Source organism: Alexandromys fortis, unplaced genomic scaffold (assembly GCF_014885135.2).
Source record: "Alexandromys fortis isolate MF-2015 unplaced genomic scaffold, M_Fortis_MF-2015_v1.1 scaffold_30, whole genome shotgun sequence".
NCBI classification, from domain to species: Eukaryota; Metazoa; Chordata; class Mammalia; order Rodentia; family Cricetidae; genus Alexandromys; species Alexandromys fortis.
This window is the reverse complement of record NW_026067922.1, coordinates 6,018,023-6,041,562: the sequence shown is the minus strand read 5'-3', so window position 1 is coordinate 6,041,562 and position 23,540 is coordinate 6,018,023. Positions and strand designations below refer to the sequence as shown.

The following is a 23,540-nucleotide window of genomic DNA, read 5'->3' as shown; positions in this document are numbered from 1 at the left end:
TAGAGTAATTACCTCTTCAATACCTGAAACAGCAAGTCACTATCCTGAGTTAAGTATTCAGTTGTTTAGGGAGGACAAGCAAGGACCACATCTTAGGCCAAGCTTCCTGTGGGCAGCCACTTGCTGGATCCTCCCATCGTAACTTGGAGGATAAAGAATAGGCCTGAACACTTTGACCTTTGGTCAACTAGAAGGGATTCAAGGGGCTCTGGCACTGACTCAACAACAACAAACAAAACCAAAAGGTATCCCTGAATGTGGTTCCTTTCACCCACACCTGAGCTGCAGTCTTCCTTCTCCAACTATAGTTTAAAACAGCCCTGAGTAACTGAGACATACACACTGACAATGGACACAACGTGGGCAGCCTTTTCAATAAAGAAACCATTTCAAGAATTATTAAGGGAATAATCTTTCCTACTAATAATTACGTTCTACTTTCCTACATTATAGCTACTATAAACCAGAAGTGTTCTATTATTGAACATAAATTAATTAGTACTTCAAATAAATGAGTATGCTATGAGCAATATCATGATAGTAAGTTATAATTTGTCCTCAGAACCACTCTGGTGTACATTATTCTTTCAACCAGCTGTGCAGATAATAGTAATTTTGAGATTTTAGATAACGAGAGAAAAAAAGGTATATGTTGAAACTCATTCTGCAAAGCAGTAAAAGTCACACATCTTTGTGTCTCCAAAAAGGTTCGCGTAAGGATCATGAACGTAACGGATGCGCGTTATGTAACAGTGACAGATACTGTGAACCACACGATTATGAATACCGCTGTCCCTGTGAATGGCACCAGACAAACCATAGTAGGCAACTAAATGAAATAGAAAACAATATTAAAAAGTAAGTTGTTTTGAGCCACTTAATGCTTTTTGTATGACTTGTATAGAATCTGAGGTTGATTTACTTCCCCCACATGTCTAGATTAATCATGCCTCACACACTGTGTTGTCGATTCTGTTAAGACAAGTTTCATCCATCTAGACCAGTCACAGTGGCACACACCTTTAATCCCAGCACTTGGGAGGCAGAGAAACCAGCTAGTCTACATAGCACGCTCCTGGCCAGCCAGAGTTACATAGTGAGACTCTGTCTCAGGAAAACCAAAGGGGGAAATCATCCATCGAAGGAGCTGACGAGATGGCTTAGCAGGTAAAGGTGGTGCTGCTATGCCAGTGGCCTGAGTTTAGTCACCAGAACATACATGGTAGAGGAGAGAACCTGCTTCCGCCACACGTGTGCTGTTCACTTTTGCCTACACAAACTCACACACACACATAAATAAATATTACAAAAAATAAAGATAAAATTCATCTGAGAAGGTAGCAGTTTAATAGTTTTCCAGAGAAAGGCTTGGAAATTGTATATAAGATATTGTACTTGGGTATTTGTTATAAAACGAGATTGGATGAGATTTCAGTCTGTCTAATTCTTTGATGGTCTTTATAATATGTGTGATTTATCTCCAGGAAAGCTTGCAGTTGCAAAGGATTTCCATTCCATGAGGTAATAATAATCCAATTATATATTTATTTTTAAGTAAAATAAAGAATAAATAAAAATAATAATAAAAGATATTTTGAAGTTCTCATTCCTGTTTTTTTGTTGTTGTTGTTTTTGTTTTTTTACACTTAGGTCATCCAAGAATTCCTTTTGAATAAGGATAAAATGTTAAAACCCCTCAGTTATGAAAGACCTGATTTATTATTGTTTCAGGTATCTGAAAATAAATTCTTACTTAATATTAAAATTAGGCTGGGTGGTGGTGGTGGTGCACACTTTTAATCCTAGCACTCAAGAGGCAGAGATAGGCAGATCTCCGTGAGTTTGAGGCCAACCTGGTCTATACAGCAAGTTCCAGGACAGGTTTCAAAGCTACAAAGAAACCTTGTCTCGAAAAAAAATAGTAAAGTTAGATATGAGGAAGATCGGAAGGATACTAACTACAGTGTATAAGAGGAGACTTCAAAACTAAGACAGATAGCTATTGACTGTCCCTATATTCTTCAGCATCTGTTTATAACCTTTACCCCTTAGCTATGCTAGGTCCATACTTCCCAGACCATAAGGCAAACACAAGCTGCTTCTCAGAAGATTCTCAGTCACCATGTATAGACATATTGATTCCAGGAATATATCTGGGAAAGAAGGGCTTGGGACAAGGAGTGCTATTGTCAAATATACTATATAACCCTAAATGTGAAATATCCTTAAAATAGAAATAATATTACCACCTCATCAAGTCACCATGAGGATTAAATGAGAGTATTTTAACCCCTGATGTTGTACTTAGAGGGAAAGGATGGCTGAGTAAATCTAGTTTCACTCTATCTCGTTGACAACTGTAATACATAATGAATTAAGTATTTTCCCACTTAATCTACATAACCTGTCAACAGGGTTACCTTCTCTTCACTTAAAAATAGAAAAATGGCCTAAAAGGTCAAGGCACTTCACCCACCATATTGGACATAAGCTGGCCATCTGAATAGAGAATCTTCTCAACCACATTATTCTTTCATTGTCCCTAGGGAGCTCTTTTTTTAGGGAATATTCTCATTAATACTATATTAGCATTACTCTTAGAGAAAAGATAATGTTATCTGAGAGTATTTCTTGTTTGAAAAGTTTTAATATTTATTTTTACTGTATTTATAGAGATTTACTGCTCAAAAAATGGAGTGGCCCAGTCACTATGCATGTGAGAAATTGTTGGTGCTTTTGACCCGCTATGACATGACAGAAAGAAAACTTGGAAGAAAAACCTCTAGTCAACTACAGCCAATCAGGTAATGTAGTTTAAGGAGCTGTATGGTTGGGGCTAGAAAGATGGCTTGGCAGTTAAGAGCAATTGTTACTCTGGCAGGGGACCCGGGTTTGCTTCCCAGCACCCATCTGGTAGCTCACAACCATCTGTGACTTCATTTCCAGGGGATCTGATGCCCTTTTCTGACTTCTGATGCATTGTACATGCTTGTTGTGCACAAAAATACATGCATGTAAAAATATACGTACATGTAAAATAAATTTTAAAAAATTATTTTTAAACTATTAAAAAAGGAATTTTGTAATAAAGACTGTTTCCACTTGAATACTTGACTGGAAGTATTAATATTTCTCCCCGAGTATATACTAGTTGTTTTCCAAAGGTAGAGGAAAGCCTGAAAATTAAAAGCATAGTCAGGCCTCACACTCAAGACAACATAGGTATTAACATACTTTCAACTTCTTTTTTTTTTTTTTTTTTCTTTTGAGACAGGGTTTCTCGGTAGCTTTTTGGTTCCTGTCCTGGAACTAGCTCTTGTAGACCAGGCTGGTCTCGAACTCCCAGAGATCCGCATGCCTCTGCCTCCCGAGTGCTGGGATTAAAGGCGTGCACCGGGCTAGAAAGATGGCTCAGCGGTTAGGAGCATTGCTTGCTCTTCCAGAGGTCCTGAGTTCAATTCCCAGCAACAATATGGTGGCTCACAACCATCTGTAATGAGGTCTGGTGCCCTCTTCTGGCCTGCAGGCATACATGCAGACAGAATATTGTATACAAAATAAATAAATATTTTTAAAAAAAAAAGGTGTGCGCCACCACCGCCCGGCCATACTTTCAACTTCTAATGCATGCTACTTAAAAAGTATAAAAATGTACACAAAATATAAAAAGAACAGGGCTTAACGAAGAGCTCTTTCAGTGAACCAAAGAAAACAAAATGATGGAGTAATATAGAATAGTATTTTAAACTATAAGAAGTATAGATCAAAACACAAAGTGAAGCCAGAGGAAGATGTGAACTCAAAATTGGTCATTAATTTTATGAACTGGGTGAAATTATTCACCTGCATAATTATACTCACATAATTTTAATGATTAATAAATGTCAAACTAAAACCCTTCATTTTGGATTGTATTCTAAGTGTTAGTCTTAAATCATTAAATACATATTTTGAGAGTGTTATTTCTATTTGTTGTGTATTGGCATGTTTTTTTTACTAGAAAAACAATATCTGACTTTCAAACAATTACAGTAAAAGTAAGAAATAAACTATCAAACTAAGAGTATATAGGAAGGAGGAAGTGAGAAGCAAAGAAAAACATTGCTAACAGGAAACATAAAATTTATGAATGAGTTCAACTCTCACTAGTCCTAATAAACGTAAGTGGGTTAAATTTATCTATTAAAATGCATATTGCATTGAATATGGCGCATGCCTTTAATCCCAGCACTTGGGAGGCAGAGGCAGGCGGATCTCTGTGAGTTCGAGACCAGCCTGGTCTAAGAGCTAGTTCCAGGACAGGCTCCAAAAGCCAGAGAAACCCTGTCTCGAAAAAACAAAAAATAAATAAATAAATAAAATGCATATTGCATTGAATAAGTAATGATAACAATTTTCATAAGAAAATTCTAAATAAGTATACAAAGTTCAAAAACAAAGATTTAAGATTTAATAAGAAAGTACAAAAATACTGTAACATAGTAGAATTTCCAAGAGAAATGGAAAAAGCAGTCCTACACAATAATGACAAAATATTGAGGGACTAGAGAGATGGCTCAGAGGTTAAAAGCACTTGTTACTCTTGCAAAGGACCTGAGCTTAATTTTCAGAACCAACATGGTAGTTCACAGCCATCTGTCAGTGCAGTTCCAAGACATCTCAGTCCATCTTCTGACCTCGATGGACATCAGGCATGCAGCTGCTGCACCTACATACATGCATATAAAACACTCACAAATAAAATAATAAATGCAATGAAAACATATGTATATATATTGAGTTAATCTAACAATTTTCAACTCTGCCTCACAATGAAATTCAACAGAGTCCAAAGAATCTAGGCATTGATTCCTTATATCTATACTTAGAATAAATATGGATGGAAATTGAAGTGTATAAATTAAAATTTTATAAATAGCTTGTACAGTTAGACCTCAGTATATAAATTTATTTTTCAGAGTTGTTAAGCCCCGAATCAGAAATGGAGTTCGTTGCCTTGAAATAGAATGGGAAAAGCCTGGTATGTATTCATTATACACAGAATGTCTAATCTACGGTGTTTGATCCAAATGTGAAATAGAGAGTGAATGTTTAGAAAGCATACATGCTTGTGAAAAGTCATGAAAAGTATCACATGTACTATGAACTATGTTTTATTTTACCTATTTTAAATAGATCTTGACTAATCAAGGTGATAAACCTCAAGTGCCTTTAATTTTAATGTCTTTGACATTAATTTTGGAAATGTTGTGATTCAAATTTCTCTAAAAATTGCTTCCACAAGTGCTCTGTCTTTGGACTATCATAGTTAGATGTTTCTAAAGCAATTGAGGTGAGAGAGTTGTAAGAATATTTCCTCCCTTTCCTTTATCCTTTTTAGTTCCTGTAGTAATTTGTACTTTTGCTACAATGTAAAAATTATGAAAGACCTGGCTAAGCTTCCAAGCTAGAGGCAATAGACATGACTCGAGATTCATGGAGTTTTATTCCATCCTTTTGTGTGCAGGTACCTGTGGGGGAGGGGGGGAGCACACATGGGCATGCTATGGTGTACCTGTGGAGGTTGGAGAAAAATTTGCAGGATTCAGTTTTCTGCTATCTCATTTTAATAAATAACAAAATATAAAATGACATACAAGCATAAAAGTTCACAGACTTTACCAACTCAAACGCTTTCAAAGTTTCATCTCTTTAAAAATAAATCCAACTTCTCTTTTAAAATTTCAAGTCTCTGGAAAACTACAAAATCTCTTTAAAAATCCAAAGTCTCTCAACTGTGGGCTCCTGTAAAATTAAAATAAGTTAAATACTTCCTTACTCTATCAGGGAAAAGCCAGGGACAGTCATGGTTAGGTTAAAGCAAAACCAAAGTCCAGCAGTTCAGGGTTTAGTGTCACACTTTGGGACCCACTCATGATATTCTGGGCTCCCCTAACGTGCTTTCACAGCCCACGGCACACACAGCTTGTCTCCTAGGCTCCAGCCGGCTCCACATCCCAGCTGCTGCTGCGCAGGGCAGTCCTTCCACAGTACTCGGGTTTCCTACACTCTGACCAGTGGCCTTTCCTGGACTCTCTTCATGGTATCATGACCCCTTCAGTTCTGGGCCTTCAACTGCTACTAAGGCTGCACCTTTGTTCTCTTTTGGCTTCTCAAAGTGCCAAGTATCAGCATCTCTCCATGACCACCCCTTCATGCCTTCAAAACCACCTAGAGACTAATACACATGACCAACACCAGCTGCCCACACAAGGAACAACCATGGCTACCTCTGGAACTCAGACTATGTGTGTTGGCCCCAAAGAAATACTTCTCGAAAGATCTTACTCTATGATTCTCTTTTCTTTATCACCACTGATTTCTCATCCCCAGCTAAGCAGCATCAATTTTCCCAGTAATACAAAGGTTTCACTTCAGGGGTACTGGTCTCTTATTAATCTCAGCTAATTTTTTGGTCCCAAGTAACCAGAACCATGGATTTTTAGTTCAAAATAGCACATGGCCCCCAGAGAGTTTTTAAGGAACTCTCAGATTTCCCTCTGTAACTACAGAAGCCAAGCCTCCATCCTCTGCAGCTTTCAGCATTCTTATCTTCTAAGCTCCTACAGGACAGCCCAGAGCTTAGCCAGACTTCTAGAGTCCTTCCACATCCTCACCAAAACAGTGTGGTGGTCAGATCCGTCAAAGCAATACCTTATATCCTCTTTATAAGTCTTTTTTCTTTTTTCTAACTCACTTACAAACTACTGTTTCCTTATGTCATTTTCATACATACTATGTTTTCTGGTTCACATAGGGACATTCTCCCTTCTCCAAATCCCCATTTATACTGTTCCACCTCCAATATTACCCTTTTTGCTTTCATATTATGTGTTCAGTTGCCCTCCCACCTGACTTCCTTAAAGCCTTTCCCCCTCTGCCATAGGCCCCTGTAGAGTACAAATTAGAACCACTTTCAGATTCAGTGTAATCCCAGTCAGAAGCAAGCAAATCACAACAAATGCTGGTGAGAATGTGGAAAAAGATAAATCCTTTATTGACTGTTGGTAGAAGTGTAAATTAGTACAGTCACTGTATAAATTAGTACAGAGGTTTCTCAAAGAAATTAGGGGGAAATAAACTAAACAGGACCCAGCTATATCAACCCTAGGCAAATTCTCAGAGGACTGCACTTCCAGAGAGATACTTACACGCACGTATTTACTGACGCTGCATTCACATGAGAAAGGAAACAGACTAAATGTCTATAAGGAAATGACTAGATAATGAGAAAATTTAGTACATGTACACTATAGAATTTTATTCAGCCTTAAGGAAGAATAAAGTTATGAAATTTGCAGGAAAACAGATGGAAGTAGAAAACAGTGAGGCATTCAAGACCAGGCCTGAGAATATGGAGGTGTAGCTTGCCTGGTACACAGGAAACTCTTTGTCCTAGGAAATTGTTTATCCCATTCCTTGTCTCTAATTTTAGCATTTTATCTAAAGAAAGTTTTCTGTTCTCTCAACTGACATTACTATTTCTGAAACAAGAGAATTTAAAGTTTGAATGTTAAAAAGAAATCTCCCTTTTAGCTCTCCTAGGAAAAGAAAATAAAATCAGTTTAAAAAGCAATAACAGACTGGAGAGATGGCTCAGAGGTTAAGAGCATTGGCTGCTCTTCCAGAGGTCCTGTGTTCAATTCTCAGCAACCACATGGTGGCTCACAACCATCTATAATGAGATCTGGTGCCCTCTTCTGGATGCAGGCAGAACACTGTATATATAATAAATAAATAAAATTTTAAAAGAAGACCTGTTATAAGCAAAAAGCAGCAACCACAAATACCCGAGGGTAGGAGGGAGAAAAGAGCTATCCAGTAAATGTGATAAGGTGGGTGTAGTAAGTGACCGGGACTCATTCTATGCCTGTATATAATTATCAGAAATAACAAACCAAGAAGTGGCCATGTTGTAGAGCAAGATTTGTAGTGAATTGCCTGCTCATATTTGGACAGTGTTGTTTTCCTGATAACTACTTGGAAAACAGTTTTTAAACCTTTTTGTTGTTGTTGTTGTTTTGTTTCATTTGGTTGGTTGGTTGGTTGGTTGGTTGGTTGCTGGGATTAAAGGTGTGTGCCACCACTGCCCAGCTTCAGTTCATAAACCTCTAGTTGTCTACTTTGCTGTATTTTTAATCTTCTAGAACATTATGCAGTGGAAGACACAGAGGCTGGGGAACTGGGTCCCCTTACCATCGAAGACGCATCACTGTTTGAAGCAGCCTATCCTGAGGTTGTTGCTGTCTACCAGAAACAACAGTCAGAAACCCAAAGGAAGAAACAGAAGAGTAAGTGTTGTGCAGCTTGTGCTGGGCACCAGCATTGTGTAAACCAAGAGTAAGGGCCAAGCTCTTGCTTCTGTAGCACACCAATGTAACATGGAGGGTCCTGTTTCTTGTTGGGGTTTTCTGTTCCCCCACCAGGTCCCCCACAACTGTTTAGCCCCAAAGAAAATCACTCATAGGTCTCCATAAATTATAAGCTGGTTGGCCCATTAGCTCTAGCCTCTCACTGGCTAACTCTTACATCTTGATTAACCCATTTTTCTGATCTGTGTTAGCCATGTGGCTCAGTACCTTTTTCAGTGGAGCAGATCACAGCCTGCTGCTTCGGTGGTCTGGGCAGGAGTGGGAAGAATAAACTTCCTCCTTCCCAGAATTCTCCTGTTCTCATTACATCATTTCTGCTTCCTGTCTGGTTTTCCCGCCTATATTTCCTACCTGGCCAATCAGCATTTATTTATAACATGATTGACAGAATACAGACAATTCTCCCGCACACCAGTATTGTAGAAACTAAGAGTAGGGGCCATGCTCTTGCTTCTGCTTCTTTATATGCTTTATTTCCCCATGCTGCCTTGCTAACGACCACACCCTAGGACCTTCCAGACACCAGCCAAGTGTGCTTCCACTGCATTTCGTATCAAGCCTTATACACTTCCTTTTAAAACTAAAATGTTGGGAGTCCACCAGCATGCTCTTTGTTTACTAACTTGGATAAGTTAAATACAGAATAATTGTGCGCTGTAACATTAATGCTAATCAGCTTTAGAACAGCTCCTGCAAATAGATCTTGTGTTATAAGTGCATTTTCTTTATTCCTCAGAATCCAGTGAGGGAAGTAATTCAATAATGACATTTCCCAGAGAAAACTAATAGTGTTTCCAGGAATGTACCGGGTACTGGGTGGAGATGGGGGAAAAAAAACTTACATAAATTACAGGTTTAACTCTTTGGTTTAGGGTATTGTTTTTATTTTTGCTTGCTTGAGTCTTTTTTTTTTCCCCAAGTTAAGGAAAGGAGTATTTATTCTATGTTTTTCCTTCTTTTCAGGTGTGAAAGTTAAGCCTAAAGGAAACAGTTTACCAGAACTGAATAGTGTAGTCAGTTCTCCGTCACTTATGACTTTAAAACCTACTTGTGGAGTCTTCCCCAAGCATCATCCCAAAATTAATTTGGAAATTTCTCCAGACCCTATTTCCTCCCAGGAATCTACTTCTCCCTCCTTGCGTAGTTTTGTTTTCCCTGAAAGTGCTCCCTGTCTGAATTTGCAAGAACATTCCATGCCTTCTCCAAGATCTTCTTCTGGAAAGCAAACTAAAGATGTCAGTGATTTTTTAGTTTCAGAGTGGAGTCAGCCCAGCTCTTCGTCCCATAATATCTCTGCGATTGCCGATCTCCAGTTGAGTGCCATTGACTGGGACGGTACCTCGTTTAGTAATTCTCCAGCTGTTCAAAGGAACACTTTGTCTCAAGATTTACAGTCGGAACTTGAGTCATCAGCCATCCTTCCTGGCTCTGAAAATCACCCAGAACAATTGTCCTAGAAATCAGAACAATGCACCACAAACAAGGACGTGCTGGGTAGAGACCTTCAAAAGGCTAGTCCTGCAGAGCGCCTACTTCCTGCCATCGCTGGCTTACATCTTCATGATTTGCCTCTCAAGGAACGAATCCACATGAAATCCTCATGCCCTCAGTACAGTGTACAAGCAGAGGCTAACCTGGAAAGTTTGCACCTAAAAGTAAAAGGCTCTTGTGTTACTGACAGTAGCTCTGTTTGTTTATCAAATTTCTCAAAGGAATTTCCAGGAATACTGCACAAAGAGTCCAAAAACTTGAAAGGACTTGACAACGAACTCCTTCAAGGGAACTCTACAGTCAATGCTTCCATACCTGATTCTGAGAACAGAACAGTAGAGACCTCCAGTCTTCAAGCTGGGCTCTCAAATTCTGCTCTACCTCATAATCCAAAAGTTGTTGGGAAAACTGCTAAGAACCTTGTGAAGAATAGTGTTTGCCTCAAAAGAGATTCCTCAGATGACGAAAGTGCTCCAGTATCCTGGAAAACTAAGTGTACTGCTCCAAAACTGAAACCCAGTTCTCAGAAGCTCAGCCTAGCCCAGGTCAGAGACACACTCAGAAATCCTAAAGTCGATGCTGAAGAAACCAAACTCCATACAAAGACCTACTCCACAGCTGAAGATGGAGAAAACTGGTCTTCCGATCCAGCGAAAAGGACTCAAAGTTTTCTACACTGTCATGTAAAAGATGAGGGCTCTGCTGCCTGCTCGGAAAGTCCTCTCCCTTTATGCCAGAGGTTAAAACTCAGGCTCCAGAGCACTTCCAGTGGATTTTATCATACCTAAGTTTAATTCACTTGAACGTTGTCAGTGTTAGCAGAAGCCAGGCGGTGCAGTCCAGCTCATGTTGGGCAGAGAATGGACATGATTGTGTGCCGCTGTAATCAGTGTAATCTACAGTGTTAGGGGCCATGTGTGGCTCGTGTCTAATCACAGCACTTAGGAGGTTCATGGAGCCCCGAGATTGGGAGCTCAGTGTCATCCTCTGCTATATGGAGAGTTTTAGGCCAGTCTGAGTTGAGTTAGCTAAGGAAGAAAACAGTTAAAACTTTGATTGCAAAGTGGTTTTTTTTTTTTTTCGAAAAATTGTGATTTTGATTACAAAAGCTGATTGATTTTGATTATAGAAAAACTTTGATTACAAAATATGGTGACAGCTTCAAATATTGTATATTTTAGAGCATTTTACCATTCTTGAAATGTCCTTACTGATTATTATCTAGCTTTAACATATTAGTGTATTCTTTGATAGAGTAAATGCACTATCATTTTTATTTCTTCTTATGTAAGCTTCTAAAGCATTTGTTACAGTCTAGCTTATTCCCAAGAGGGTAACACATTGTAATTGTATTGTAGTGCCTTCTATTGGGCCTTCCTAATGACTGTATTTTCTCCTCATGCTAAAGCACCATTAGCATGTTCTTTCACTTTTAATAATGTCATGTTTGAGACATGAAAATGGAAAAAGAGGATGCTGTGGAGTAAAGTGTGTTTATAAAATCTGGGTAAGCAAAGCTGTTTCTTCCATGCATTCGGAAGTGCACGGGCACTGCAGGTGGAGAATGCTTCTATAACCAGGTATGAAACCAAAAGGATGACACAGGACACACACATAGGAAGAGTGTGAGTCCCGCCTTTGCTTTCTAGTTTGGATCTTATATTTCTGTTTGTCTGATTTGTTTTTAATGTACAAAACTGTTCCCTTTTGCTTTAAAATTAGTTTGTATGTTATATTGACTTTAGTCCCTACAGATACTGAGTCTTGCATAAATTGTACTAAAAAATTCTAGAAGCATCTGGATTTTAAAAGAAACAGCATAGCTGTTTGTAAGTGACCGGAGTCTGAAAGTAGACGATCTTAGCAATCCATTCAAACATATAATAATAATGATGATGATGATGATGATAAAACAGATTTGGTAACCACGTCTTTAATCCCAGCACTTGGAAGGCAGAGACAGGCAGATCTCTGAGTTCCAGACCATCCTGCTCTACAGAACAAGTTCCATGACAACTAGAACTGCTATACAGAGAAACCCTGTCTTGAAAAAAAAAAAGAAAGGAAGGAAGGAAGGAGAGAAAGAAAGTGAACATAATAAAGATGGCAAAGCTTAGAGTTAATAGTGAAAAACAGTGAATGAAAAGAAAAAGTCTAAAGAAAAAGACATCTCAAATTCTTGGATCAGAAGGTTTCGCATAGTGAGCCGTTTAAACTGCTCAGTTTTGCCAGGTGATGCTGGTGCACACTTTTAATCCCAGCACTCCTTGGGCAAAGGCAGACGGATCTCTGAGTCCCCGGACAGCCAAGGCTACACAGAGAAACCCTGTGTGGAAAAACAAACAAATGGTTTGGTTTCAATCCAGTCCCATGAATTCCATGCTTGTTTCCCCCAGAACATGGCAAGCTGATTTCACTACTCAGATAGAAATTTAACAAAATAACAAATCTTGTGAAAATTGGAGAATTCATCCTTCCTGCTGTCATAGTTTACTACCAAGCTGTATAATTTGTTGTACTGCTATAAGGGTAGAAGTGTGGATAAGTGTTAAATCAGTTGGACAGGCTCGAGACTAGAAATGTGCCCTCACATGTATGACCAATTGCTCTTTAACCAGTATGAAAATAGTTCAGTGGAGGAAAGTCTCAAATGCTGCTAGAACTTTTGGATGTTCCCATAAGAATGACATTTAATACCCTGCCTTTTTGTCTTTCCTTTTATAAGTACACTCAGTAGCAAAAGTACTCCTAGTAGATAAATTCTTCAAATGTCTACTGACCTATATTGGTAACCAGCAACATTTCAGATCTAGGGCTTGATGCATGCATGGATTGCCAGTTGTGGGGAGAGGGTGACAGTGACACTTGTCATCTGCTAGGTGCTAATACAATGCACACAACTAGGTCTATAATATCCTTGAGGCACAGCCAGATCATTACCAAATAGCCATGCAACTGGTGGACCGCAGAGGTAGGAATAGAATTGTCTGGTTTCGGGTTCCTGGTTCAGTCTGCCCCATTTTTGCTCTCTTAACCAAGAAGAGTGCAGAAATTACCTTATTTAGAATAGGTGGACCCTTGAGCGTGTGAGGCAGTGGTTATAAGACATTAGACAAGACTGGTATTTGCATGTTAGTAATGCTGGATAAGGAGAGAACATGCAGATTAGGTTCTCTTTCCTGTCCATGACTACCTCTGCTAGAAAGACTCTTAAGACTATTGAAGCTCTATATATTTTTCTAAGATGGAAACAAATGATCCTTTTTTTTTTTTTTTTTTAGCAGACTAGGTTTGCAGAGACATTCTAGATACTGCAGAGGTCCAGATCAGAAATGCAGCAGGAGCGAGTTCAGGTATGAGGGACCTCAAGGGAGAAAAGAGAGTTATGAAAAACTTAGGATAATTAACTGAGGGGTGCAGGTGTTCTACAGGTGGAACCCTATCGATCATTGCTCTGTAGGAGGGCAACATGCCTCCATTCAAGGCAGTTCCCACCTCTGCCCCAGGAAGAGAAGATTTGAACACTGGGTCAGTCTTCTTAGTGCTGGCCTTATCTCACCTGCCAATGGTCCAGGTTAGACAGATTCCAGTGAATACGAGTCAACCAAGAAAAGCAAGGCAAGCCATGGATGGCTTATCTTAGAACAATTCTTCCATGTCGTGGGAACTTCCATGGGACAAACTTGGTTGGCCTTAAGATCACTGTGGGTTCTTTCACTCTATTCCTAAGACACCACAGTCTACTGGGCAGAGAGGCATGTGTCAAAGGGACCTTAAAGGTAGTTATCACTCTGGCCTGTTCACACTGGCTAGCATGATGATCGAGGTAGATAATACAAGAGTGAAATCCTGGGGCTAGGGCCTTCTTGGGATCTACAAGAGCAGTCCTATGGAGGCATGATTGCCTTCGTATGTTTTAAGATGCAAAATGGATCAATGACTTGAGATCTAAAACTAGGAGAAAATAGGCTGAAGGCTAGAGATGGCTCAGCAAGTAAGAGTGCTTAACTGCTCTTGCAAAGAACTAGAATCAGTAATTCACAAGCACCTATAACTACAGGCCTAGGGGATCCAAAACTGACATCTTCAAGTACCTACACACATGTGCACACACCCATATATACATAATTTAAATTCTGAAAAGAGGCTAAAATCTTTGAGGGTTTTTTTTTCCTTTGGTTAGGCAAGGGCTTTTTAGGACATTGAGACACATGCATAAAATAACTGGATATTATCAAAATCTGTTTCAAATGACAATGAAAGTGATGAGAGTGTAATGAGGAAAAAAACATTTAAAAAAAATTATAGCTGTAAAGGACCTGTACAGAGAGCTGTTACAATTCAGTAGTAAAAGTAATTTTAAAAATAAGCAAAATACCTAAATTGACATTGCTCCAAAGAATATATAAAAAATTGGCCAATAAGCATATGAAAAATTTCTCAGTCATTATGTCAACTGGGAAAAGATGAACCCTCTGTGCCTCTCTCTCCCTCGCCATGTTCTCCCAGCTCCCCTGAGTGCAGCATTTATTAAACACGGGCATCTTAGTTTGGTGTCGTTTGCTTTGATTGGAATTCTTTGTGCCGGTGAAGAGGCTTTTCTCAACACTGAGGTTTTATGAAATGAAGGCAACAAAGTAGGTTAGGAATGGCTCATCTGGATTACTTATAAATCTTCTGTGGACATTGGTCTATACAGTCTGACACCAGCTTTCACTTCCTCTTCCTGGTGTCTTTTGTTGTCTGGGCTATTACTCAAATTCTTCTATTTGTAGTTCCCTGCTGATAGGCTCATGACACCTGTGCATAGACTTCCCTCATGAACTATTGTTTATACATGAGTCCATCTTTTTATTGGGTTGTCTATGAAAAAATATGCCTCTAGCTACCTGGGCCCTGGAAATTGGTTTCCTCCTCTTTCCTGTGTCCTAAGCCTGCTATGACATATCTACTATAGGTTTCCCGAGGTCAGTCTGATGTTCTTAGGGTGTTGGGTCCACAAGGCTGTTGCACAGTGATTGGGACAGACCACCACGTCTAATAAACCAGAAGCAAACTTTATTCCAGAAAAAAATAAAAATAAAAAAATACCGTGGGGCACAATAAGCTTATCAGCTAACTGAGACTTCAGCCAGAGATGGGTTTGTAAGGCTGTGGCAAAGGCCAGTTTCTGAACTCACCTTTTTATAGTAAGGGGCACCAAGCCTAAACAAGTCTGAACAAAGGAATTTTTACAATCTCGAGGTAAAATTCTGTTGAAATAAGAAGCGGCGGGGCTGCGTCCCCAACACCCCAGCCGCTTGGCTAGCTTATGCCCCGAAATAACAACACACAAACTGTATTCATTTAAGAACTGCTTGGCCCATGAACTCTAGCCCTTACAGGCTAATTCTCGCACTTGGACTAGCCCATTTCTATTTATGTGTGTAAGCACCCCAAGGTGCGCTTACCGGGAAGATTCTAGCCTAAGTCCATCATGGGTTGCAGCTGCCTGGGAGAGCAGAGCATGGCGGCTGTCCGGTCCCTCTGGAAGCAGCGCAGAGTCTGACCTCACTTCCTCTTCCTCCTGTTTTCTCCTCCCACCTATCTTTTAACCTATCAGGGCCAAGGAGTTCCTTTATTGCTTAACCAATGAAATCAACAGATTGATATATGACACTCCCACATCAAAATTCAGATACAGATTGCCTTACTTTAAAATCTTCATGAACAATTTTTCAGTTAAACTCATGTTTGTACTTAATCTGCTGTCCCCCTGATCTTTCCAGGTGGTGTTTACTGAAGCCCTGTGCTCTCCCCTTTGATGCTGCCAGTTTCATGTAGCAGGGATGATGCATAATCCAGAGGTCATGTATAGCCACCTCCTAAGAGTTAGTTTGCAGAGAGATGCTTCGGCCTTGAAAATGGAGCTAGGGGTTGTAAAGCGGAGTAACCCATTGTTACGAGTTAATCCTTAAGCTGTTGAGAACACTGCTGACAGTCTGCTCTCATTCTCCTAGGTTTACAACTTTAGGTTTCTTTATTTCTGCAATCTACATTTCTATATTCTTGTTCTTGGACCCTTCAAGGGTTCATTTTCCACAGTTCATATTAAGGGAGATTTCTTTTTGGGACGCGACAATGATAAATACTTTTTTTGTATATGTCTGGTTTCAAGGGCTTTTCTGCTACAGATTTCCCCAGGTAATTCCTTCCCTTTCTGAGGCTCATTGAAATATTTGTCACATCTGTTATGTAGCCGACATTGCTAGGCCCCAGAGATAGAATGATAAATGAATCCTGTAAGGCTGTTTTAATTTCTGTAAATTAACCGTCACCATTGGCACATTGGGGCACTTAATAAATGATAAACATCAGGTAGTATCATTTGGAAGAACACATAGATTTAATTTCAAGCTAAACAGAGCCCAAACATTGCCTCTGAGTAGTCCTCTGTTAGGGAGTGTGAGGTAGAAATACCTAGAAAAAGGAAGCTCACTGGGTTAGCATCCTAAAAAGGAATCTACAGAATGTGAGAGTTGAGCTATGGTTATAATTCTGGAAGTGATCAGTGTATTTACAGAAATACCATTGGTAACTAATGTTAATCTAATCACTCGACATAGTTACTATCCCCAACTCCCTAGAAAGCTCTTAGACTTTGTGTGGCAACCGGTGGTGTGTCTGTGGGTTTAAAAGGAACTTCTGGGGGCTGGAGAGATGGCTTAATGCTTAAGGGCACTGGCTACTCTTCCAGAGGGCGTGGGCTACTAGATTTCCAGCACCCACATGGCAGCTCACACCTGTCTGTAGCTCTACTTCCAGGGAGTCTGACACTCACACACAGACACTCATGCAGGCAAAATACCAATGCATATAAAATAAAAATAAATCATTTTTAAAAAATTAAAAAGGAATTCATTTAGGCCATTCAGTTAGAAAACGTTAAAGCTGGCCTGGGGAGACCACTCAGTGGTTAGGAGCACTGGCTGTTGCTCCAGGGGACTTGGTTAAGTCCTTGCCCCTATAGAGCAGCTTACAACCATCTATACCTCAGTTCCAGATGACCAAATGCTCTTTTCTGGACTCCAGGGGCACCAGGAGTGTACCCAGTGCAGACTAAATACCCACACACATAATTTTTTTTAATTTAGGAAAATCCTAAAGTGAAAGCTAGAACTGAGATTCCCTACTTAGAGAAGGAGATTCCTGTGTTTGTAACTATGTTTCTAAACTCAGATATAGCCTACATGTCCTTCCTGACTTTTCAGTATAATTCTGCTGCTGTCTTCAGCCTGTGCCATTCTTTGCACTAATGTGCAGTTGTTTGCTTGTGATGTTTTATTGTTCATTTCACAAATTATAATTCAAACTTAAAGTTTTGTGTTCACAGAATATTAGGAAATTGCTTGGTGCAGTCATTATTATTGTGTGCATTACCTCATAACCCACTGGAGCCTATATCAGCAATATACTTATTTTGTAGAAGGTGGCCTAGGAATTCCAGCATAGCTAAAAAGACTGTGACGGGGGCTGGAGAGGTGGCTCAGTGGTTAAGAGCACCGCCTGCTCGTCTAAAGGTCCTGAGTTCAATTCCCAGCAACCACGTGGTGGCTCACAACCATCTGTAATGAGATCTGGTGCCTTCTTCTGGCCTGTAGGCATGCATGTAGACAGAATACTGTATAGACAATAAATAAATAAATCCTTTTTTTTAAAAAAAAAAAGACTGACAGTCTCTAGTTTCAGTATGAGGTATGCTCTGCTGTAAATGTCAGCTTTAGCCACCCAAGAACACTTGTTATTTACTGTGCAGATGTCGTCTTTGCTCATGAGATGTGTTGTCTTCCCTAACAGCTTGTTAGACGCTACCCCTTGAGGATCAGCTCAAATGGAACAACTTCTCATTCCGAGCAGACTTTACTCTTTGTATTTCCAAGATAATTACCCAGGCCTCCATGAATACAACATCTGTCTTTTAAAAATGTTTCCATTTGCCCTCTCAGATGCTGGAATGAAATGTGATTTGAGGTCCCTGAGAGCCCTGGACAGGAGTTGGTACCTTCCTTATGCCATTTCTACTTCACCAACACACTGACTTTTGGGAGACTCCGTGTAAACACCATCTCCTCCAACAAAAAGCATCACTTCTCCGAGTCCTTGCTATTCCTTATAGACCTTTGAGGTGTTACCTCAAATGGTTTGGGGTTCACTTGTATTTTCTTTCCCACACTACACCAAGCATCTAGTGTTTCCGAATCCTTAGCATCCACAGAGGGGCTCGCACAGAAAGCATTCGGTGAGTGGATGCTGGGCCTCTAACTAGTGTTGAATTCAGAGTCTTAGTTCTTCAATTTGTCTACAGAAAGACCAGACCGTCGGATGGCTCCCTCCCTTGGCTTGGTCACTAGTCACCTTCACTGCTTTCAAGGTGTCCCTGGGAGATGCTTTCTGGGGTACTAAATCAATGTCTATTCCCATTGCTCTATCGTACATAGGGGTAAAAGGGCTTCAGTAAGACGTCCCTAGGGCACTTGCTCTCATCTTCGGACTTACATGGCAGTGGCTGTGTTTATCCACTTCTTAGCCAGAAACACCTTTTATCAGCTAACAGCTTGCACTGGCCTCATTCAAAGGACTTGCCACATTGCCTTAAAGGGACTTGCTACAGAATCAATCTGTAAGACTTGATATTATACGATTGGAGTCCAAAACTGTGATCTTTATTTCTGTCAATGGATAGCGTTTTTTATTTCCAGGAAGGATAAAATTTGCTGGTTTGGCAGTGGAGAGTCATCAGCAGCTGAATGGCCCTTCTGTAGCTGCTATTAGTAGTAGTAGTAGTAATAGTATTAGTAGTATTATTATTTACAATATTTGGAAGTCTTGAAAAACACCAAAGAGACCCTCTCTGCAGGGATTAAGTGTATGATCATCTTTGGCACAATTTTGTGCCAAGACTTGATATATCTTCACCACTACCACCACCACCCTGCCCCTGCTGCCACCTCAAAATGGTTTAAAAAAAAAAACACAACTTTCTATTCCAGGATCTAACAAAAGACTTAAGTTTTCTATCATTCTAACTCAAAGCTTCAAGTACTACTGGGTAGAGTCCCACCTTTCCCACTGGGGAAAAGGTCAGGAAGGGCTGCCCTAGATACTTTGAATCCAAATGTAACCACGAAAGGCTTACAGACCACCTCTGTGAAGATAGACTGCCAGCCCTTCACAGTTTCTGTTAAGCTGAAGGTGGTAGCCAACTGTCTGGGGGCAGGCAGCTGATTTTTACAAGGCTCTTCAAACCCAGACATCTCTGGTCTAAGCCTCCTCAGGGCCCCACTTCACAGCTGCGGTAGTTCCAGAAGAAGTGTCAAAAGACTTGGCACAGGCAGGTCTACATCCTGTGAAACAGACTGAAGGACGCTTTCTTAGGCCCAGGAGGCAGCGGGCTGAATAATTAATTACCCTAGCGTTGTTACTGAAGGGCCTCCCTTGACAGGTCTCCCGAGGCTTCTGCTTCCCTTCCTGTATCTGCTAACAGCCGGAGCTCGTCCCTCTCAATTATGTGTTAAGGACAAACAAGCTGATTTTCACTTGTCCTATCCAGGCATTAGGAAAAAATTCCCTTTAGCGCGCACCTCGCTTTAACGTGTAGCATTTCTTGAGAGGACAATCACCTCTACACAGAACCTAGGCAAAATGAGTACTATGAGTTAGTTCGTGATTTGGAAAGTATTATGCAGGAGTGAAAGAAGTCAAGTGTTTACTGACCTTTTTATTCTCAGAGGTCTCCTCTGTGGGGTTTCCTTCAAGTTCCTCACTTTCTACAGAAATTGAGGAAAACTGTCAGGCCAAAGCTTCCCTGAGGCATCATACAATGCTAGGATATGAAACTAACTGATCGGAACGCTGGAGAGGAGATTGTGCTCATCCAAGACTTCCTCAGAGGACCGCACTGCTCTTCTTGAGGATCGTTGCTGACATGTTTCCAGTGAAGCCTGGTGGAGGGTGCTTGAGAAGTAGCCACCAACTATTGAGACCGGCTTAAGGTTAACGTACATCACTCCATCCATGCACTTACCACCTAAGCCCCCAGCATCTATTCATCCGTTTACCATTCATCATTTAGCCATGACCCGTTCCTCCACCCTCCAGCCATCGATCATCCATCCTTCTCCTATCTATCCCATCTACATATCCATTCACCATTTCTCCATTCGTCCTTCCATCCACTCACCAGACCCTCGGCATGTGCGGAACACCAAGAACCGTGCATATTATAAGAGTTATGATAAATACAGGCATACCGATGCATGCCTTTAATCCCAGCACTTGGGAGGCAGAGGAGGGTGTCGGTGAATTCAAATCCAGTCTGGTCTACATAGTGAGTCCCAGGACAGCCAGGGTTACATAAAGAAACCTTGTCTCAACCCTCCTTCTCCTGTCCCAAAAAGAGTTCTTTTAAGGATTACACAGTCTCTTCTACTTGAGAGAACCACAATCTATTTGCGAAGAAAGCCATGTGCAATTAGCTTCTTTTCTGTCCACATTTCTAGGTCTAATTTGGATGGAACGTTTATCACATAATCCACATTTGCCTACAAAATGATGGTATCCTCAACCAAAATGCTTCAAGTAGGGCAAGACTACTTTCCACCCTACTTCCTCTCTACTCCCCCCCCCCCCAGCCTCCTCCCTTGGTGCTTCTTCCCAGAAAGGTGATAATGAAAGATTGAGTCCCAACTGGGCCACAGGCAGGGAATTTGCATTTTAAAGTTTGACAGATATTTATAGGCCTTTTGATCTTTCTCCTCTCTAGCCACCCTCCAGGCCAGGAAGGGCTGGCCTTTCCTCCCCCACCTCCATTTAAGAAATGATGATCCAGGTCCAGAGATTCCTGGTATCTCCATCCAGGTCCAAATACAGCAAATGCCATCTAGTTACCAAGGTCTTTTCTCACTTCCCAACACTTTCAATCACTATGTGTGCTTCATATTATAGCATCTTTTTTTTTTTTAAGTATAGAAAATGAAGCTCGGGTTAAATAACTCATCTCAAAGCTCTTGTAAGTGAGGAGACAGGACTAGCCCTGAGTTTGTGTGCCTCCAAATCTGTGGCCTTCCTACAAAACCGGGCTAGTCTCAATAGGCAAGGCTGGTTATTCTGGCCTCCTTAGTCAAAATCCTTCCGGGAAAAGGTAGTCTTGCATTCCAGGCGCTTGCTGATATCATTCTGGAAATAGCCCAATAAACGTCACCGTCTGATTTATTCGCGGACAAGCTTGCAGCTGTCTTTTTCCTTTGCAGCTCTTCTTGGGCTCTGACTGCTTTTCTTTCGCACAAATTCCTGCGCCCAGCAGCTGCACGTTTTAGATGTAAGAAGCAAGCGTTGTCCACAAACCCTCCAATCTACAGGACGGAGTCTCTTTTTAAGACAGCCTGCCAGAAACAAACTAAGCCTCAGACCTTTGGATTCCCGAGGAAATCACCAATCACGAATGCCATGGAGGAAGCAGGTTTAGACAAATGGCCTGAGGGTCGGTCACATTTATGATCCTACAGATCTGATTCATTAAAGTTGAAGGGAAAAGAGCAAGGCACATCAAGGAAAGCCTAGGCGGGCTGGGCATTGCCTCACTCCTCAGTGCAAACCAGTGAGGAGCAAGCCACTGTTATCTTGTGGCCTAGCTGAGCTCTGGTTGAGAAAAAAATAAAGAGGCAGAATCAGAACTCAAGTGACTATAGCAAAGCCATTATGCAGGTGCTGGGTGAAATGTACCTCTACTCTGAGAGCAAAGAGCCGACTCAGCGAAGCCAAGTTTGTAATCCAAACTCTCTTGCATTCACAAGCACCCACGTCACATTTTGACCCAAGTGGGCTCCCCTAAAGAACAAGCAAAACTCACCAGCCCACTAGCCTCTCCTGGCACTCTCCTGAGACATCAGAGCACTCTGTAAATTCCTTAGAAAATCCCTAGCCCCCAACCCCCACCCCCACACACACTCCCAAAGAGAGAGGCTTAGAAGTGCCAAGTCTCAGGAACCATAAGAGTCTTTGAGGTTTGCAGAACATTCCTGTTGAGCTTGAGAGATCAGGTTCAAAGCTTCTGCAGGCTGTTCCCCACTCCTTTCTCATCTCCAACACAAGGGAGGCTAGCCTCCCTTCCCCCACTGTAGCTGCGGGTTAATTCCTTTGGTTTGTGGCTCAGCTGGGGGAGGGGGAGAGGGGGACAGCTGGCAACCCAGGCAGGCATTCTTTCTGCTCTCTTACCCTGGACTCCAGCCCCATGGGGATAAAACCTTCCAGGAAAATCAAGCACAAAAACAAGAGCTGTCTGTCCTTCATATACGGAGGCACACTTGGGTGTGGGTTGGGTGTCCACAAACCTTCTCTTTTTGGTGATTCTGTGTCAACTTTGATGCTGATGCTGTGGTCCATCACACAGACAATAGATGCTGGTGGCCCAATGGCTTCCAGTCTGACTCATGATGTCAGCCCTGGTCTAAACCCAGTCACTCTCTCAGAATCCATAACCCATTTCTCCCAAGGTATTTATCTTGACTCTCTATACATACCTGACTCCATTTGTGCTCCGAAATGTTATGCCGTCATCTTCACTGACATCACAGGGTCTATCATGGGACCGCTTTTCAGCTGTGTCTTAGGAGTCGCCTTTGACCTGTCTATCCTCCAGGGACAGTTCTGCCTCTTGTTCTTACCCACTCTGGAGCAATTGGTTGACCTGCTTACAACAATGTTTTTCATCCACCCTAGCTGATCATGGTGCTTGTCTGCAACCCAGCAACTTTCTCTTATTTGAAAGCACCCAACTTTGCTACCAGTTCTTGCAGTATCCCTTAGGCTTTTTAGAGTTGCACAAAACTTTTAGAACCTCAGCAGGCATGTCTTTAGGTATCCTCACCAGAGAGATATACACGATTTTTGTTGCCTAGTTGGAACTTGTCTCTAACATACTAGGACTTCTGCTCTAGACAGTAAGATCCCTGCCCTGGTTCTCTGAGTGACCCCAGGACATAGTGGGTTCTAATACAGTTGGAGTTACAGTTTGTGGGGAGTGTGTGCCATATGTTGACTGAATTAATCATTCTGGGAAAGAAGTAGATGCTCGTCTGTCCCAAAGGAATGATGCTATGCATAGCACATTATGCACAGCTCAGATAGGCCCCAAGGTTGCACTTAGTAGGATAGAAATCAGAAGTGGCTAATATTCAGGAGGATGCCTATATGTTTTTCTTTGGGTTCTCCTTCTTATTTAGCTTCTCTAAGAACCCGAATTATAGGCTCAATGTCCTTTATTTGTGGCTAAAAACCAAATATGAGTGAGTACATCCCATGTTCCTCTTTTTGGGTCTGGCTTACCACACTCAGGATAGTGTTTTCTATTTCCATCTATCTGCCTGCAAACTTCAAGAAGTCTTTGTTTTTTACTGCTGAGTAGTACTCTAATATGTATATATTCCATACTTTCTTCATCCATTCTTCAATTGAAGGGCATCTAGGTTGTTTCCAGGTTCTGGCTATTACAAACAATGCTGCTATAAACATAGTAGAGCATATACTTTTGTTGTGTGATAAGGCCTCTCTTGGGTATATTCCCAAGAGTGGTATTGCTGGGTCCATGGGTAGGTTGATCCC

General features: G+C 41.0%; 1 protein-coding gene across 1 annotated transcript in view; it reads left to right on the top strand.

Moving 5' to 3' along the window:
* The window catches only part of Gen1 (GEN1 Holliday junction 5' flap endonuclease), a 35,506-nt gene extending 24,102 nt beyond the window's left edge, over positions 1–11,404 (top strand). The window contains 7 exon segments of the mRNA XM_050141813.1: positions 708–858; positions 1,485–1,521; positions 1,651–1,731; positions 2,674–2,804; positions 4,959–5,020; positions 8,187–8,330; positions 9,375–11,404. Of these exon segments, the coding sequence (XP_049997770.1) occupies positions 708–858; positions 1,485–1,521; positions 1,651–1,731; positions 2,674–2,804; positions 4,959–5,020; positions 8,187–8,330; positions 9,375–10,690 (1,922 nt within the window). The 3' untranslated portion in view covers positions 10,691–11,404.
* The last annotated feature ends 12,136 nt before the right edge of the window (positions 11,405–23,540 follow it).